We start from the raw sequence: 12,179 nt of genomic DNA on the forward strand, positions 1-12,179 counted from the left end.
CCAATAAACCACCAGAAAACCAGAAGTGGTGCTGTGGCTCAAGTGGTAGCGTGCTCACCTTGAGCTTAAGAGCAGAGGGACAGCACCCCGGCCCAGAGTTCAAGCCCCATGACCAACAAAAACAAAACAAAACAAAACAAAGTCTGGAGATCAGGATACAGTGGCTCATCCCTTTGATCCCAGCTATGGGGAAGGTGATGAGGAGAAGCATGTCCTTTAGAGAAGTTGCTTGGATGGTTATCTTAGAAAAAGGGATTTCAGGTGCTTCAAAAACAGTAGAGATCAGGGCTGGGAAGGTGGCTCAGTGGTAGAGCACTTGCCTCGCATGCCTGAGGCTCTGGGTTCGATTCCTCAGCACCACATAAGCAAAAAGAAGTAAGCTGAAAGTGGCACTGTGGCTCAAGTAGTAGAGTGCTAGCCTTGAGCTGAAGAGCTAAGGGACAGTGCCCAGGCCCAGAGTTCAGGCCCCACGACCAGACCCAAAAAAAAAAAAAAAAAAAGAAAACAGTAGAGATCAATACTGGTAGGCAGAGGAAAACTGAGGTAGCTCATGTTGCTATTTTAAACTTGAAACAAGTTTTTATTAGTTACATTTTATAAAATAACTTAGTTACCCGGACTCATTTTAATAGGACAACAGTTGTATTATTTAAGAGATTTAAAACTAACTGAAACAGATATCTGATCTTCCAGTCAAAGTACTCTAATTGACCATGCAGCACTGTTCACACAGCTCACTCTAAGTCATATTATAAAGTAATCATTTAAAAATTATCTGTGTTAATTTGATAGCCACAACAAAATGGCCTAAATAAGTTGTTTAGTATAATTTGCATAACAATTGGATGCTTTTTTTCCACTTAAAAAAAATTCTCTCTCTCCCCAACTTACCCCCAAAACAAAAACCCATACCTGTGTTGCCAGAATGAACAGACAAGGACCTTTCTATCTGGAGTGGTGACATCATTTGTATTGTTAATTTTGCTAAGTAGATGGCTTCATATTCCTAGAAAAAGACTTAAATTAACTTACACATTTACATTCCTGGATACTCTAAACAGTGATTAATATGCACAGTACTGATATTCTTAGTTTATAATAAACTGCCTCTACATTGCAAGAGAAATACAGGTTTGAAATTCTTTTTTTTTTTTTTTGGGGGGGGGGTCTGGTCATAGGGCCTGAACTCTGGGCCTGGGCGCTGTCCCTCAGCTCTTCAGCTCAAGACTAATGCTCTTCCTCTTGAGCCATAGCGCCACTTCCGGCTTTCTTCTGCTTATGTGGTGCTGAGGAATTGAACCCAGGACCTCATGCATGCAAGGCAAGCGCTCTACCACTGAGCAACCTTCCCAGCCCCCCAGGTTTGAAATTCTTATCTCATAATCATCAGCTACTGAGAAGTATAAATCAAGTTCACACAAGTAGTATTGTACATTTAACTGCCAGTCAGTATGTCTTCCACAACTGTAGCATTAGCTACAGAAGTCTCTAATTTATCTTAAGAACAACAAAAATCCTAGCACTTAGAGGATGATGAAAATCTTGAGTACTGTGGTTTGAAGCATACCCAGGCTTAGACTTAGGACTTAACTTAAATCCCTGAGACTTTTATCTCCAATTAACTAACAAAAATATGTGAGTGAAGCTGTTGCTCTAATGGTAGAGTGCTAGTCCAATAGAAAGCTAAGGGACAGTGTCCAGGTCCTGAATTCAAGCCCCAGCATGGACAGATACACACATGGACATGGAAAGACACAAAAACTTTAAACTGGCAGTATCATTAAAAGGTTGTAAGAATAAAACTCAGTGTAATACTTTAAAAATCATTAAGTCTTTTAATATATAAGTATATGTTTTTTTTTCTAGTTCCTCAGAAACAGTAACTCTTGCCCTAGGAGAATAACAATAATCCCTTTATCCAGAAGAGTTAAAGGCATTCTGTTCCTCTGCCCTTTATGAAAACAAGGACATTTGAGGAAAGTAGCAGACATCAATACTTCTGAACAGGGGGAAGAGAAAAATAAGGAACTGATTAACAAAATAGGTCAAGATAGTAGATATCTTCAAAGGGAAAAGGAGAGTTGTACATGGAAAGGCCATTAAGAGGCTTCTGAAGTCCAGGTGAATAATTTCTTGACTTAGAAATGGCTACGAGTGCTTATTTGTATTTTATTCATTTCCTGTATGTATACTATATTTCATAGTAATTTTGGTCTGGCATTGTGGTATCATCTGTAATCTCAGTATTCAGGTGCTTGAGAGGCTGGAATTGTGTGTCCTAGGACAGCTTAGAATACATAATGAGACACTGTCTCCATACTCACCTGTACACAGAAGATGCCTGCTTCCACAGCTATTTTAGGCAGAGAAGTTACTTGTTAACAGTTACCTGATCTTGGTCAGTTAAAATTAAAGGCTATGGTTTGGAAGGTGGCTTAGTGGTACAGTGCTTGCCTTGCATGCATGAAGCTCTAGGTTCAATTCATCAGTACCACATGAAAAAGTGAGAGTGGCACTGTGGTTCAAGTGGTAGAGTGGTAGCCAAGACTGGCAAAAAAAAAAAGAGTAAAAGCTAACTTATTAATTCCTACACTTGGTTATACGTGAGAAGTATATGAGCAATTTTAACCAGCACATTTGATTTTGGATTTCTTGCCCTCAGATACTATGAGATAAAGCCTATCTTATTTTCCTGTGACAGCCCAAGTTGACTTTGGAAAATGACATTTCTAAAAATGCGTTCAAAAAGAGATAAAAGGACTCCTAGGAAGAGATATGACAACAGATGTTTGAGCCCAACAATGAAATGGAAAACAAAAAAAAGACCATACCCAACAATTCTAGCAAAATATTTATTTTTCCCTTTGCCCTGGATTATCCCAATCAGCATACAGATGTTAATAGTTTCTCCTATCTTAGAAACCAAAACCCTAACTCACCAGTCACTCTTTTATGTTTTCTCCTTTAAGGCAAACAAAGTGTATGTGGTTAAGATTCCTTTTCCCATTTTTCCTTGAACAGCCTGCAATTATGCTTATCCTCCCTATTTACCTCAGAATTTTGTCAAGAATACCAACAATCTCATGTTCGTTGGCAAGAAATCACTACCCCCTTTTTCTCCCAGTGAATTGGAGATATGAACTGAAAGCCCTCACTCACACTTACCCCGTGGCTAAATACTGCCACCAGGTATGACCTTCATCTAGAAACCTTCTTGCTCAATCTGTACATGACTTTTTCTTTGTTTAGATACCACTTTCTCAGTAAGGCTTTACTTATTACCCTTTAAAATTTTTAATTCTTGCAGAGTACCAGTGGCTCACATTTATAATAGTAGATACTGAGAAAGCTAAGATCTCTAGAGGATCAGTTTGATGTCAGCCCCAGCAGAAAAGTGTGACACTCCTCCAATTAGCCAGCAAAAAGCTAGGCTGGAGATGTAGCTCAAGCAGTAGAGCACTAGCCATGATTAAGGGTAAGCAAGCCAAGCAAGTGTGAGAATCTAAGTTCAAGCCCCTCTAGTACACTTAAAAAAAATAATAGTTCTTGCTTTGTATGTGCCTCCCCCACGGTATAACCCCTGCTTTCATTGTATTTGATGTTGGTATAATTTGTGGAGGGGAAGGGAAAAAAAAACAAATCGTTTAAATAGGGATACAGGTGGACCCATTGCAACAATGAGACGTACAAGTCGTTATGTAGAAAACCAACTTTACAACTTTGATAGAGGAGGGGAGGAGGGCCAGGTGGGGGGGGGGGCGGGGTAAGATGGGATGGGAAGGGGAAACAGAGGAGGCTACAATGCTTGATAGGAAATGTACTCATTATCTTGCCCATGTAATTGTAACCTCTTTGTACGGTATATTCACAATAAAAAAAAAAATAATTCTTGCCATGTGCCAGTTGCTTACGCCTATAATCCTAGCTATTCAAAAGAGGCTGAGATCTGAGGATTGCGGTTCAAAGCCAACCCAGGCAGCAAAGTCTATGAGACACTTATCTCCAATAAACCACCAGAAAACCAGAAGTGGCACTATGATTCAAAGTGGTAGAGCACTAGCCTTGAGCAAATGAGCTCAAGGACAGCACCTAGACCCTGAATTCAAGCCCCACAACCAAAGTAATAAAAACTTCTTGTCCCATCCTCCTTTCTTTCTTGAACATATTACTTAATATTTTTTTGTTTGTCAGAATTTAACACCAAGAGGACTTTTGTCCGTTTCATTCTGTGCCTGTATTTAGAATGGACCCAAGTTAGTATTTCAAATATAGGGAGTAGGGCATGCCTGCAGTTCTAGCTACTTGGGAGAAAGAAGCAGACTGAGTCCGGGAGTTTGAGGGCACCTTGTGCAACACATCAAGTTCTCATCTCAAGAAACAAGTAAGTAAACACAGCATGGGATATAGAAGGCAGAAAATTTGAGCATAAAAAAAGAAAAGAACCAAGTTGAGAATAAAGAGAAAATCAGATATATGAAAAAGAAAAAACAAACAAATTACAGGCCTGAGGAGAAAGATCAAGTGAAGTACAATGCAAAAACCAAAAAAAAAAAAAAATCCAAATACATAATAGAAGAAACTTTCTCTGAAATAAGGAAAGCCTACAATCTGCAAGGAACAAGTCATACGAAGATTCAAAACCACTACCACAGCAAAAACAACTAACTTCTGATCATCAATCTATTTTTTGACAGTGTGGGGGATTAAACCTATACCCTTGATAAGCAAATACTCTATCACTGACCTACATTCCTAAGATATTTTGATATACATCTAAACATCACCCTCCCTGTAATAATCAAGTTTTTTCTTTCTTTTTATTTGTCGGTCGTAGGGCTTGAATTCTGGACCTGGGCGCTATCCCTCAGCTCTTCAGCTCAAGGCGAGCTCTCTACCACTTGAGCCACAGCACTACTTCCAGTTTATTGGAGATAAGAGTCTCATGGAGTTTCCTGCCCAGGCTGGCTTTGAACTGCAATCCTCAGATCTCAGCCTCCTGAGTAGCCAGGATTACAGGCATGAGTCACCAATGCCTGACTAATCAAGTTTTTTATGGAGGAAAAATTTATAAATTAGTCTGCCATCAGAGTTCTCTGGAACAGCATTCTATAGAATGTATCAGGTAGACACGCAAAGCTATAAAGGAGAAAATACTGAAAGCTTTTATCTAGCCAACTGTCCTTCAAATAAAGGGGCAATAGAAAAATATATGCATGGATTTATAGACGATATAATGTACAGCAGAAGTTTTTTTTTTTTGTTGGTCGTGGGCTTGAACTCTGGGTTTGGGCGAGGTCTCTGTGCTCTTCAGCTCAAGGAGAGCGCTCTTCCACTTGAGCCACAGCACCATAAATTAGAATAAAATGCAAATATTTTAACTGACACCTAAATATAAAAATGTAGAAAATACAATTATGAGAAATATAGGAGGTAATATAAAATAATTTTACATGGGCTAATACTACTTAAAGCTACATCTAGCTGGTATGTAGCTCAATGCAACAGTGTTTGTCCAATGTGAGGCTTTGGATTCAGCCCCCACGCTGTAAAAAATAAGTATACAATAAGAAGGAAAAAACCTCTACTCTATATCGAGGTTTTTTAAAAAAAGGATGCAAATAAATAAGAAACAATTATACAAAATAAATGAAGGATGAAAGTGTATCAATGGGATAAATATACTGTTAAAGAAATGATGTTAATACTGGCCAAAATAGCAACTCAAGCAAAGAACATGTTTGGAAATGCATCTAAAACAAAATTAGTTAGGAAGGTTGTACTTCTCTACTCCCTTTTCTTGGTAACAGCAACTTAAAAAATATATTAAACAGATATAAGCTTAAATCATCAAATTAATTTTTTTTTTTTTTTTTGCCAGTCGTGGGGCCTGAACTCTGGGCCTGGGTGCTGTCCCTCAGCTCTTCAGCTCAAGGCTAGCGCTCTACCACTTGAGTCACAGCGCCACTTCTACTTTTTTTGGCTTATGTGGTGCTGAGGAATCGAACCCAGGGCCTCATGCATGCAAGGCAAGCACTCTACCACTGAGCCACCTTCCCAGTCCCATCAAATTAGTATTTTTAAACATTAAGTTTTTACAGAGTAAATTATATACTAAGCTGTATGGACAAAAGATTTTAACTATCTTACTTTTTTTTTTGTCTGCCGTGGGCTTGAACTCAGGGCTTGTGCACTGTCTCTGAGCTCTTTTTCTCAAGGCTAGCAATCTACCACTTTGAGCCACAGAGCCACTTCCGGTTTTCTGGTAGTTAATTGCAGATAAGTCTGATGGACTTTCCTGCCTGGAATAGCTTTCAACCTTGATCCTCAGACCTCAGCCTCCTGAGTAGGCAGGATTACAGGTATAAGCCACCTGTGCCTGGACTATCTTACAATTTTGATTACCTTAAAGAGAAAATGGAAAAAAAAGTTAAATTACCTGAAGTTGATGGACAAATCCAGCATTAGGATTAATACAAAATCTTCTTTCTTGGACATAAGCAAAAGCATCTCTGGAAAAAAAAGTTATGACAAATTATTTCAAAAGATTTCAATTTCAAAAAGTTTTCCAGAATTTATTTAAAGTAGGAAGTTACCTAAAAATTTATCCTAAAGTAGGTAAACAATCATTGAGCTTAACCCTACATAAGGGGACAGATTAAATATTGTAATCCTTCTGCATGTTCTAATCCCAACTGTGTCTTCAAAGGGAATTTGGCCAATTTCTCTAAACTTTAATTTTTTCTCTTATTTTGGAGAACTACAGTGAAGATGGAAGATAATGAATGTAAAATCACTTTGTGCATGTAGCATACCAGTCATATAGTACATGCCCAAAGTATTACCATTTAGTTAGAGAAAGAGTAGAGTACCCAGCACAAGAGAATCAAAGGTTACTTTCACTATTAGTATCACTGACAAGATTCTTACTAGAGAATGTTAGAAAAAAAATGTATACATGTAAAATTTGCATGCACACACATATATGTATATACGTATGTGTATACATATGTATATGCAACTTGTACATATAAACATATATGCAATTTATCAGTATATATATATTGCAAAATACTTCTGTGCATATAAAATCTCTTTAATTAAAACATATTTTATTAATTCCTTTAATTGATATTTTAAAGTCAACTTTTGGAAGTGGCGCTGTGGCTCAAGCAGTAGAGCGCTTGCCTTGAGCTGAAGAGCGCAAGGACAGTGCCCAAGCCCCACGACTGACCAAAAAAAAAAAAAAAAAAAAAAGGTCAACTTTTCTATTTGTTAATGATGACAGGATTCCTAATTTTTACGGTAAGAGAAAGTTAATACTATATACTTGTTTTTTGGTGATAAGCCCTCTGTCCTTTCTAAAAATATATGTACTATGCTTAAAGACAATGATTTTGGTCAGAGTAGTTACAACTGTAAATAAATGGAACAGACAAATCCTAGGACATTTTCCACTGAACTATTAATAGGTAAATATAATATATAAAAATGGAAAATATAATAAATTAGCCTTTCTTTAACACTGTCTCATTATATACCACTGCTGGCCTTAAAACTAAAAAATCCTCAGCCTCCTGAGTGCTGGGATTAAAGATATGTACTACTACCATATTCAGCATATATTAGACTTTTATTTTTTATTATTTATTTATTTATTTATTTATTTATTTATTTATTTATTTATTTATTTATTTATTGGTCCGGTCGTGGGGCCTGAACTCTGGGCCTGGGTGCTGTCCCTCAGCTCTTCAGCTCAAGGCTAGCGCTCTACCACTTGAGCCACAGCGCCACTTCCGGCTTTCTTCTTTTTGCTTATGTGATGCTGAGGAATCAAACCCAGGGCCTCATGCATGCAAGGCAAGCACTCTACTACTGAGTCACCTTCCCAGCCCTATTTTTATTTCAAAAGTGGCAAAGCAAGGCATTTCATAGAGAGGTATAGACAGTACACTGTTAAAAAAAAAAAAGCATACTCAAGCTAGATGGCTCAAGAGCAAGGTAAGTAAAGAGAAGAGAGAAAACCATTTCCCGCTTCTCATTCAGGAAATGGGAGTTAAAGACTTGATAAAATTAGACTTAAAACAAAGTTAACATTATTTATGTCCAAGAATTTTAAACTGAGACTAACCAGTTTCCTAGTAGCAAATAAGTAATTTTCTATGGGTTATTTCAGCTCTATGTTACCTTGGCTTCTTAAAATACCAACAGTTAACACTAGTTTTAGAAACCACAAAAAAAATTAGCCTAAAAAAATCTATACAATAGGAAGATAAATTAGGTTAAGAGATTAACCATGGGATGTAAGGACTTATCTAATGAAGTATGTCTACATAAAATAATAAGGAATATTAACTTTAAACTCCCATTTCTGTAAGGTTTGTTTTCATGGCAATCTAAACTGTGGTTAGGTTTGAGTGTACTTTCTTACCTGTACTTCATTCCAAATGTTTCCATAATGTATGCAATAACAAAGGCAGCACTGAAGACAAGACAAAAAATTTAGAAAATGCACTCATTAATTTGAAGGAAACAAATACCATCTTTAACTTCTTACCTTCTGGAGATCCCTGCATTTCCATGAACAAGAACTTTACCTGAAAAAAACAAATACTTATTCTCAGAGACAAACACATGAGTTAGCAACTGAAACAATTTATCAACCATAGTAAATCATATACATGCCATTTAATAATTTTCAAATGTTTGATTTTATACATCCTAGAGTTTTGAAGAAATTTTTACAGAGAATTTAAAATTTGCTCTAGGGAGCAATTTAAAGAGTATATCCAAATGAAACAAAAAGTTTGGAAAATACAAATTTGAGTGTAGTCTACTTTAACTTACAATGTCCATATACAGCATATAGGATAAACATCAACTTAAAAAGTTACTATAAGGGCTGGGAAGTTGGCTCAGTGGTGGAGCACTTGCCTTGCATGCCTGAGGCCTGGATTTGATTCCTCAGCACCACATAAGCTCAAGTGGTTCAGTGCTAGCCTTGAGCACTCAGAGACAGCACTCTGGCCCTTAGTTCAAGTCCCACAACCGACAGACAGACACAGACACACACACACACACATACACAATTAAACACAGACCTTCCCCTTCCCTACAACCCACCCATACCACTCCTAGATATCTACCCTGATCAGCATGAACCAAGATATGATAAGGGCATCTGCACATCCATGTTCATTGCTGCACTATTCACCATAGCCAAAATCTGGAAACAACCCAGAACACTACAATAGATGAGTAGATCCAAAAAATGTGGAATGTATATACAATGTAATTTTACACAGCCATTAGAAAGAACAAAATAATGTCATTTGCAGGGAAATAGATTTAACTAGAACAAATGAGGTAAGCCAAGATTAGAGAGATGAATGGCGCATGTTCTCTCTGATATGCAGACATTAGATCTAAAGTCTTAAGAGAGAATCACAAAGGTACAATACCCAAATGACTCTTCATATGTATATAAAATAATATACATGCTGGAATGAACTCCAAAGATATGGAAACAAGGGACTTTTCTTAAATTTGTTTTTTCTTTCTGATGATTCCATATCCTTTATCTTACATATAGTGTATGTATGTGCATATCTGTGGGAGGGCCGGGGGGAGGGCACAGAACCCAAGGAACAGGGATGAAAAAGTGCAGCAGTGGAAATGCACTGGACGTTGATCAAAATTAATTATGCAACTTGTGGGTGGAGATGGGAATGGGAGAAAATGAGGAAACAGACCACACTGTGTGAAAGGAAATGCTGTTATTACCTGATGCATGTAAATGTAGCCCTTCTGTATATCACCTCTATAGTAACAATACATTTTTAAAAAATTTCTAAATAATTTATAGCCCAGTACAGTGGCTTATACTTATAATCCTAGTTACCTAGGAGGCTGAGACCAGATTCCAAGCTAGTCCAAGCAGAAAAGTCCAGACTTTTATCTACAATTAACCAGTAAAAAGCCAGAAATGGAGGCATGGCTCAAGTGGTAGAATGCCAGCCTTGAGTAAAAATGTCAAGAAAGAATATAAGGCCCAGAGTTCAAATCCGTCCCATTACCAGCACAAACAAAACAAACAAAAACCCCATTTATATATAAAGAAAATAAAGAAAAATAAAAACCTAAAATTAACTATTAGTTAAATAAAAAACACACTAGCCAGGTACTGGTGGCTCACACCTTTACTCCTAGCTTCTCAGGAGGCTGAGATCTGGAGATCACGGTTCAAAGCCAGCCGGGGCAGGAAAGTCCATGAGACTCTTATCTCCAATTAACCACCAGAAAACTGGAAGTGGTACTGTGGCTCAAAATGATAGAGAACTAGCCTTGAGCAGAAAAGCACAGGGATAGCGCCCAAGCCATAATTCAAGACCCACAACCAACCAAAAACAAAAAAAGAAAAAAGAAACACAACTCACCTCCATTTTGTAAGCTCCCATCAATAAATTCTTTAGTCTGAAGGTCAAAGACAATGTGTTAAAACAATATATATAGATTAACACAAATAAGTCACAGTGAAACAAAATTAATGAAAAATAATTTAATGCTACTTTAGATAAAAAATTATTTATCTTGATTCTGCAATATTATGCTTGTTATAGAGCCACACATCTATAATCCTAGGTGCTGACCTGGGAGGATCAGGGCAAGACAATCATAAATTCAAAATCTGCTAGGACTACACAATGAGAACTTACCTCAAAAAAATAAAACAAGGGGCTGGGAAGGTGGCTCAGTGGTAGAGTGCTTGCCTTGCATGCATGAGGCCCTGGGTTTGATTCCTCAGCACCACATAAGCAGAAAAAGCCGGAAGTGGGGCTGAGGCTCAAGTGGTAGTAGAGTGCTAGCCTTGAGCTGAAGAGCTGAGGGACAGCACCCAGGCCCAGAGTTCAGGCCCCATGACTGACAAAATAAAAATAAAAATAAAATAAAAATAAAACAAAAACCCAAGCACATCAAAATTCCATAAATATAACTAGTACAAGCTTATAGGAACTATAATTTACTTTTAAAGTTTCCCTAAACAATCCATTTCCTTTAAAAAAAAAATCCCACAATTTTCAGCAATAATACAGCCACAATTAAGAGATTCAAATTATCAACAAATTTAAATATTAAAATAGCAATACTTACCATAGGGAAAAAGCGTATTATATTTTCAACTGGATTATCTGCAATATCCAAGACTAAATATCTGAAAATAAAACAATTCATGATAAGCATACTGTTATGCATAGAAGAATTAACTTTGAATATTTCTTGGTAACCATGAAAAGAATGCAAAATGATTTTCAAAGAATGAAATTTCAAGAACTAGGTCACAGATTTTGTATTGTTTGAGGGCATAGTAAGTAAGCACACAAAAATTTGATATTTTGGTATAAAAAATCCACATTGTGGGGCTGGGAAGGTGGCTCAGTGGTAGAGCGCTTGCCTGGCATGCCTGAGGCCCTGGGTTCAATTCCACCACATAAGCAAAAAGCAAAAAGCCGGAAGTGGTGCTGTGGCTCAAGTGGTAGAGCGCTAACCTTGAGCTGAAGAGCTGAGGGACAGCGCGCAGGCCCAGAGTTCAGGTCCCACAACCAGACCCCCCCCAAAAAAAAAATCCACATGGTTAAAATGGTTACTATAAGCAATAGAGAAACTGTCGATGAGATCCTAGAAAATAAAGACAAAAATGTGCCTGTGATTCTTAAGTCTTCTTTTTCTGTTTCTAGCAACTTCCATAAGTTCAGATGGCTATTCTCTAAGTGATCTTGTGACCCCTTCCAATAGATCTATACAGGACACACACACACACACACACACACACACACACACACACACACACACACACACACACACACACACACACACACACACACACACACACACACACACACACACACACACACACACACACACACACGACTTAGACCTCCTTATCAATACACACACACACACACACACACGACTTAGACCTCCTTATCAATACTACCAACACCAATATATTGCAGTAAGTCTGCATACATTACTGCATGCCTAAAAATTAAACACTAAAGACAAGCAGATTTTTTCAATTAAAAACAAATTCTACCAGTATAGTTTAGTGTGCTGGTACATGAGGATTCTAGTAGTATTCTCCAGAGTAGTTTGGAGGCTGAAGCAGGAATATTGCTCAAATT

The 12,179-nt window shown here is 37.5% G+C and overlaps 1 protein-coding gene across 1 annotated transcript in view; it reads right to left on the reverse strand.

Moving 5' to 3' along the window:
• LOC138815811 (serine/threonine/tyrosine-interacting protein) overlaps positions 1 to 12,179 on the reverse strand; it is a 34,341-nt gene that overhangs the window by 4,913 nt on the left and 17,249 nt on the right. The window contains exons 5-10 of the mRNA XM_070005168.1: positions 11,149 to 11,209; positions 10,434 to 10,470; positions 8,555 to 8,594; positions 8,429 to 8,479; positions 6,437 to 6,509; positions 913 to 1,006 (exon numbers count right to left, since the gene is read on the reverse strand). Coding sequence (XP_069861269.1) covers positions 913 to 1,006; positions 6,437 to 6,509; positions 8,429 to 8,479; positions 8,555 to 8,594; positions 10,434 to 10,470; positions 11,149 to 11,209 — 356 coding nt within the window. The remainder of the gene's footprint in view (positions 1 to 912; positions 1,007 to 6,436; positions 6,510 to 8,428; positions 8,480 to 8,554; positions 8,595 to 10,433; positions 10,471 to 11,148; positions 11,210 to 12,179) is intronic.

Source organism: Dipodomys merriami, unplaced genomic scaffold (genome assembly GCF_024711535.1).
Source record: "Dipodomys merriami isolate MVZ:Mamm:240054 unplaced genomic scaffold, mDipMer1.0.p SCAF_670, whole genome shotgun sequence".
Classification (NCBI taxonomy): domain Eukaryota; kingdom Metazoa; phylum Chordata; class Mammalia; order Rodentia; family Heteromyidae; genus Dipodomys; species Dipodomys merriami.